Genomic DNA, 7,824 nt, shown 5'->3' with positions numbered 1-7,824 from the left:
CACCCAACAACCCCCCACCCAACAACCCTCCACCCAACAACCCTCCACCCAACAACCCCCCACCCAAACTCTTGTTGATATCCACCAATTACTTTTAAATATCCAACAAGAACTTAAGGATGTTCGTCAAAGACAGAGTGAACAGGATGCTAACGTTGCAAAGACATTAAAGGACTTCACTGCCCAATTGAAAGATGACTTTGATACAAATGTTCGACCAAGAATTACGAACTTAGAAGACGAAGCAGTTCATGTCGAAGAGGAAATGGCAGAAATGAAGAAAGAGGAACAAGAAGACCACACAAGAGGTCTTCATAATGAAGCAGGCCTTATTGATGCATCGAAATTTGTTAATACTGAACATGAAAACTATCAAGAGAATATGCAAGCTATTAATAAATTATTTGATGTCGTTTATAATAGATTATCATCTCTTGAACATGCAAAGGCAGCACAACCACTCAAACCTGAACAACAACCAACTCAAATCACAAATACTATTGTTCAATCAAGCAGAGTTTCATCCAGAGATAATTTAGAATTATTAATTGCAAGGTTCTTACCAACAATTAAGATGAATAAGGTTGAAAGGGATATGAATGTTCAATCAACTCCAAATGCAGCATATGTTATCGCAGAGGACGAGAAAATCAAAGGACGTCGTGATCCAGATATCATGACTAAATTAATTGATTTACAATCAAAATTTGAAACAATGAGAATTGATCAATATGAATGGGGTAAACTTGCTCGTCCATATTTTACTGGGGATTTGAAAACATCCTATAGAAACAAAGCACGTTTTCCAGAAGATCCAAGTAAAGGGATCCAATGGAGAGATGTGTCTTTTTTGGTCGCCAAATGTTGTAACTTGCCATTTAGAAATAGGCAATCAACAGAAGAATTGATTAACATCAATCCAAAACCAGGTCAACTAGTCACTGAATTCATCAATCAATTGGAAGAACAAGCTGATCAATTAGTATCTTATTCGAATAGTTTTATCTCAACTCGTAACATAATTTTGGGAAAGTTGCAACAATATTTTTCAGCTGAAATTGAATTATATGATTTAGAATATGCAAGACAAGATACATTTTTTGAAGATTTAGAAATTGCTTTCTTTGGAAAGAGATTCCCAGATCTGATTAAAACAAGTGAAGTAGATCCAAATCTTGAAATGTTCTACATTAATAAATATTCATCAAATCAATATGGCAATAAATATAAGTCTCAATTTAAACCATGCACGTGTGACAACCCCCAAAACAATTGGAGAAATAAGAATAAAACCAAGAAGTTTGAGAAGGATGAGAATAAGAAGGAGAATTTGTCGAAGATTAAATCAAACAACAATGAATACCCAAGGTATAAAGGTAAACGTAAAGGAAAGAGAATCTATGAAGTGGAAATTGCAGTTGATGATGAGGAAGATTTGACTTATCAAAATATGGAAGATTTAATTGAATGGAGTGATGAAGACGAAGAAGAACTTCAGGATGAAATCGACAATGAAGAGAAAGTGAAAGATCTCGCAATTGACTTAGTCGCGAGGCCTACGCACGCCCACCAATAAGATTAAAGAAGTACTGATTAAGTTGGATTCTGGTTCAGCAGCAAATTTTATGGATTATAAACTATTGAAATATTTTACAGGCTACAAACTATTGAAAGTGAAAGTACCAATGAGAGCCATTGCTGCATTTGATGAAACCCAAGCAATTGAACATGAAACTGAAATTACATTGCCAGAACCACTAAATACCAAAGTGAAAGTATATTTGGTGCATGATTTAGACCAAATACTTATCGGTGAGCAGACCTTGAGAGAATGGAGATATTCTATTGATGAAGAAGGAAGTAAAGTTTGCCTTTCAAATAATAAATGTATATTACTTATGCCAAATTATCCAAATAAAAAAATCCAAAAAAAAGAAGTTTATTCTATGCAAATTAAAACTACAAAAACCCAAACAACAAATTCAAATTCAACTTATAAAACACAACTTATAAACAAATACCCTGAATTATTTTCAACTGAGAATAGAAAACCAAAGGACAGAACATTTAAATACCACATTCTAACAGAAGATGAAATACCAGTTTTTCTGGTCCCATATTTTGCCACTCATGAAGAACAAAAGGTCATTGAAGAATTTATTACTGAGAAGAAGAAAGCAGGAATCCTTGTAGATGAAATCCCAGGCTCTTGGTTGAGTCCCATATTTACAGTGAAGCAGAAGACGAAATACAGAGTAGTAGTGGATTTGAGAAGAATCAATGCCAAAACCGTCAAACAACCCGTATATCTACCAACATTCAAAGACTTAATCAATGTATTGAAAAATCTGAAGTATTTTTCTGTATTTGATCTTAAGGCAGCCTATCATCAGATAGCTGTTGATGAAGAAACATCTAAGAAGTTTGGAATTATAACTCCATGTGGAAATTTTAATTTTACAACATTGCCATTTGGTGCAGTGAATTCACCATTTGTTTTCTCTAGTTTCTTAAACAGAATATTACCCAAGCAGAATGTTTTTGCATACATGGATGACATTCTCATCCATACAACCACAATGAAATTGCACAAGCAGGTTATTGAACAAGTATGTAGAATTTTGAATCAAAACGGTCTACAAATGAATATGGACAAAACTCAATTTATACAAAGACAAGTGAAATTTCTTGGATATCAAATTGCTCAGAATGCAATAGCCCCAACAGAAGATAAGATAAGAGCAATTCAGAATTGGAATATACCACGTACAACCACCGAAGTTTGTTCTATTGTCAATTTCACTAATTTTTTTAGAAATTTCATACCAAATATGTCGTCAATGACAGGTCCACTTAATGACTTATTAAAAGATATCAAAGGGAAAAGAAAACCAATCAATCATAATCCACAATCCATTGAAGCTTTCAACAAACTCAAGAAATGTTTAGTCCACCTACCAACACTTGCAACCTATAAACCAGATCAAATAACCTATGTTTTCTCAGATTGTTCTGATGAAGCCATGGGCGGTGTCATTTGCCAACTACACACACAGGGAAATAGAAACTACTACCTCCCAATCAGCTTTGCCTCTTTCAAATTAAACCTAACTCAGAAAAGGTACTCTGCCATGGAAAAGGAACTTTTATCTATCATTACTATTTTGAAGAAATTCAATTATATATGCAATGGAAAAATAATCGTATTCACAGACCATCAGTCACTCAGTATCCTTCAAAGCAAAACAAGCAACCCTCCAATGAGAATAGCAAGATTCCTTGATGTACTTGGTGCTTATTCACCTGAAATCAGATATCTTCCTGGTAAAAAGAACTATGTAGCAGACATCCTATCCAGATATCAAACCATGAACATTAAAGATTATGCTGATGAAGCTGAAACAACTAAACCAATATTTACAGTATCAATCCATGATCTAAATGACAACAATATTGAAGATATCAAAAATCATTTTGAAGAACAATCCAAAGAAGTGTCTGAAGAGGAAGAATTACCATACGAAGAGTTTAAATTGGTAAATGGTGAACTCAAAGTCATCATTAAGAATAGATTAATTGATGTTGTAAGTAGAGAGAAATACAAAGATCATGCAACAAAAATCCACAACCTTCACCATCCATCAATAAGAGTCACAGACTATTTATCGCAAATGAGTTTATGGCACCCTGATCACAAGTTAATCACCACTGATATCATCAATCATTGCCCATACTGCCAAACACATTCCACTTTTTCTACAGTGCAAAGAGAACTTTATATATTGGAACCTTTACATGCATTTGAAAGATGGGGACTAGACTTTGTAATCCTCAATGAACAACAAGGTAAACGATATGTATTAGTAGCAGTTGAATATATCACAGGATTGGTGTATGCTATGGCAACAACAAGTATGGAAGCTGTACATGTATATTGGCTCATTAAATGGATATATCAGATATTTGGCAAACCTACTGAAATAATCACCGATAATGGAACAAGTTTTGTGAATGAATCTATTAAGACGTTATGTGACCAATTAAATATCCAACACAAGCTTGCATCAAATTACCACCCAATGACTAATGGGCGAGTAGAAAAGGCAAATGGTCTTTTGAAGAAGATATTGAAAGGTTTGACCAATGGAACAATGACAGACTGGCCAGATTTCCTTGAACATGCAGTGAACATATATAATTCAACTCCATCAATCTTTAATCGAACACCATTGTATTTAGCAATTGGAAAGACGACACCAATGAATGAATTTGGAGAACGAATGTATCAGGAATTCCAAACTGAGAATAATGACCAACGAAATTCTGAAGAAGCAAATGCCACTGATATTGATAATCAAATGATTAGATTGTATGAACTTGAAATGATGAACAAAGATAGAGAGATCAACACTGACTTGAAGAAAAGAAGAATGACTATGATGAACTTGTTGAAGAAACCATTTGGTATCCCAGCTGGATATGCTAAAGGAGAATGGGTACTAAAGAAGAAGAGAAAGAAGAAGAAGACTGACCCAGATTATGATGGACCATATCAGATTGTGAAAGTAAACTCAAACGATGCTTATACTTTAAGAAACAAAAATGGAAGAGAAGAGAAGGGAACTTATAATGGTGATATGTTAAGACCAGCTTATATGTTTGAAGATAGTCCAATACAAGCTGCAAGTAATTGGAAGAGATCATTACAAGAGGTAGAGAAGAAGTTGCTTACGAAGATAGTTGATGAAATGAATCAATCCCCAGGGAGAGAAAGGGGATGATGTTGTTTGTAAAATAATTGAGAAGTCACGTGTAGTCACGTGGAGACTTTCTCTTAGAGAATTCGAAGATAAATTACCAAATTGTTTCAAGAGTAATTTATATCTTTTATATATATCTTTTCTTTTATGAAGTATTCAATATAATTTAAATAAATCATTATAACTGTTAAAAACTTTAACTATAATTATTTACGTATTCTTTTAATTGCCAAGACCAATAAGATCGTTCAATCGAAGAATATAAATCCCGTTAATTTCAATTACTGAACACAACACAAGTATTTAAACTTGTTCGTTAATAAAAGTTAACAAAACTAACAATCCGGAATTACCATCAGTCCCTAGCAGGAACTCGGATTGATTTAGATTTTTGGTCAGTTGGTACATGCTAACGTTACATTACCAACACAAATTTGCATTTATGAAGTATATCGTTGACTACCACATTGAAGGTGAATATAAGATTATTCCATGAAAATTTTCAAAGTAGGATTAGAATTCATGAGGCATTGTTGTCGAGATTGAATAGAAATTGCGTTGTGTCATTATTATTTTCAAGGGACATCGCCTGGCGCGTATAGGTGATGCATTGAAAAAATTTTATCAAATTAAATTATACGTTGACGAACGTTATCCATGCCGTATTTACGAAGAAGTATTGAGGTATCTACTAGGATGTATTGAAGGATCCTTTTTAATGAATTAAGAATTGAAATCAGTGCCTGTATTGAGTATACCAAGTATCATCACATTTATTGAAGTGGTCTAGAACCAGAAGCATAATGATGTTGTATTAAAACATGGTTGATTGATACAAAACTGATAGATTGCACAAAAAATAGAATGCCGTTGCAGAATATTGTGTAATTATGATGTGTTGGGATTTTATCATTAACAAGCCCAATTAAAATTATGAAATGCTGGCACCTTAACAATGAGAACAATAGACAAATTGAATTGGATGGGTTGGAATGAGTCAGAGGATGAGACATTGAGAAATTGGAAATGCCGAAGTTGGTCTTGTGGAATGAAAATGAGATGAGATGGTGATGGTTAAAGAAAATACTGAAATGTCCCTTTCCCAGAAAAGTTTCAGAATGGGAAAAGAACCACACATTAGTATTCAAACAACTCAATTATTAAGAGATTCAACTAATTGCTTGAGTGAATTGACTTTTGCTTTATCCGCAGAACTTATTAGGTAAGAAGAGAAACAAAAGTGGTGACGAACGGGATGCATTGAAAATGGCTACACCAGATACGTTACCAAAGAGTGATTCTGTTGTTGATGTCAGGACTTTACTTCATTATCTTCAAGAAATGATCTGGCACAAGTTCAAGTATTATGTTCCAGATAATATCATTAGAAACCCACTTATTAGTTCTTACCTAATAACTTCTGTGTATAAAGCAAAGGTTAATTCGCTCAAACAATTAGTTGAATCTGCTACGAATGGGAACAAGAACAACCCTACCGTTGGTATCAAGTACAAGGTTATTTTAGATCAAGCTCAAAAACTTGTCCCTGAAGTTACAAATGATCCTTTACAAAGAATTAGAGACAGATTAAGTGACAGTGAAGACTTGAATGTGACTATGGCTATTGTTAATGGGGACATCCATGAATTGTGAGTTATCTAACGTGACTAGCGTATTATGGGTAAGAATCTGGAGAGGATTATTCATGAAGGTTCCACTTACCATGACTGAAGTCCTTGAAGGTATTGACGACGAAGTTAGAGTTATTATTACCAGAACAGGAAAACCTGAGAAGAATGCTTCTGACTCAAATATTGAAAAGGCTTTCGATTTACAAGTCAAAGGTTACAACAAGAGACGTCACAGAAGAAGTAAGGGTAGTTATATCAAATTTTGGAATTTATTCAGTGAGAAATTGATGGAAGATTCTGTTATTTTGGATTTCAAAGATGAAGTTACTAAGAAGAAGAGAAGGTCAAACAATTCAAACTCGTCTATTACTACTACTACAACTGCTACTAGTTCTAACTCAAACAAGAGTCAAACCCCCCAAAGTCTGCAATGTTTGTGGCAAAGAACACTTTTGGTCACTGTGTCCAGAATTGAAGGAATTGAGGAAGGACAAGTTGTTGAACTATCACCATGGACCTTATCATGATAAGGACGATAGACCACTTCCACTTGAAAAGGGTGAAGCTGTATTGGTAAAGTACTTTGTTGATAAAGTATTGGCTTAACTAATTTATTTCAACATTTTTCACCCAAAATGAAAAAGCGGTTGTATTTAGCACAAAGTGATAGCGATCATACCCGAGTAGCGATCCTCATATCCTAGCTAGAGCTGTTAAGTATTACAAAAGAGAAATTCTTGTTTAAAAATATAAAATTTATTAAATATTAAATCAAGCATCTAAATATAAAGCATCCCTTGTCCATCCTCCCTTTTAAGTCCCAAACCATATTACCGCCCGGATCACCAACCACAACTATTTCCTTATCCCGAGTATGAATATAGTATTTCATCTGATTCCAAATTCTATGAAGGATTTATGGAATCAATCCTTACATAAACCAAAGATCAACTTCGGATATTTGGAAAGCAAGAAGGTGAACTATGGATACATTCAATACTTGGATAGCAGGAAGATGAAGTTCAAAAACCGACTTGCATCTCCTCGAAATCAGTATGATACAGACCCCCAGATTTTGGAGGATTTCCAGACAGTGAGTCTAAGTTTTCTCAATCTTCATCATCTACGAAAGGAGTGTTGCAGTCATGGGAAATATAGGAATTTGGGAAGGGATTCCATACATATGATAAACTTGGATTGCTATAAGGCAAATATTCTGTGTTTGAACCAATGGGATACTCTGTGGCGGGGCTCTGAGGATAAACTACTTGGTAGCCATCCCGTGTGTTAGCATTGTTAGCAGCTCTCAAAGGTTCCCAAAGTTCTTGATCTACCACATTCTTTTTTGAAATGGACCCCCATATTCCCTTGATTTTTCTGGAGCAATTTTTTGTTAATATTTTGCAATTTGTTTTGGTCTTGTGCCAGCTAAT

The 7,824-nt window shown here is 34.4% G+C and overlaps 3 protein-coding genes across 3 annotated transcripts; all 3 read left to right on the top strand. All coding sequences in view use genetic code 12, as the record gives it.

Moving 5' to 3' along the window:
• Positions 1 to 110: 110 nt before the first annotated feature.
• On the top strand, positions 111 to 4,781 carry J8A68_006158 (uncharacterized protein; the record flags this gene model as incomplete). The annotated part of the gene is made up of 2 exons (XM_049410298.1): positions 111 to 1,546; positions 1,599 to 4,781. Coding segments are annotated over 2 exons (4,619 nt in total), but the record flags the coding sequence as incomplete, so codon positions are not given.
• A 421-nt stretch (positions 4,782 to 5,202) lies between these two features.
• J8A68_006157 (uncharacterized protein) lies at positions 5,203 to 6,413 on the top strand (the record flags this gene model as incomplete). Its single annotated transcript, XM_049410297.1, has 3 exons — positions 5,203 to 5,233; positions 5,363 to 5,458; positions 5,983 to 6,413. 3 exons carry the CDS (start codon positions 5,203 to 5,205, stop codon positions 6,411 to 6,413), a joined length of 558 nt encoding a protein of 185 aa, XP_049260569.1.
• A 52-nt stretch (positions 6,414 to 6,465) lies between these two features.
• Positions 6,466 to 6,918, top strand: J8A68_006156 (uncharacterized protein; the record flags this gene model as incomplete). Its single annotated transcript, XM_049410296.1, has 1 exon — positions 6,466 to 6,918. The coding sequence occupies one exon, from the start codon at positions 6,466 to 6,468 to the stop codon at positions 6,916 to 6,918; it is 453 nt and encodes a 150-aa protein (XP_049260568.1).
• Between the last annotated feature and the right edge of the window lie 906 nt (positions 6,919 to 7,824).

Source organism: Hemisphaericaspora subhashii (assembly GCF_019202705.1).
Source record: "Hemisphaericaspora subhashii strain CBS 10753 chromosome Unknown scaffold222, whole genome shotgun sequence".
Lineage (NCBI taxonomy): Eukaryota > Fungi > Ascomycota > Pichiomycetes > Serinales > Debaryomycetaceae > Hemisphaericaspora > Hemisphaericaspora subhashii.
This window is presented reverse-complemented; position numbering and strand designations above follow the sequence as displayed.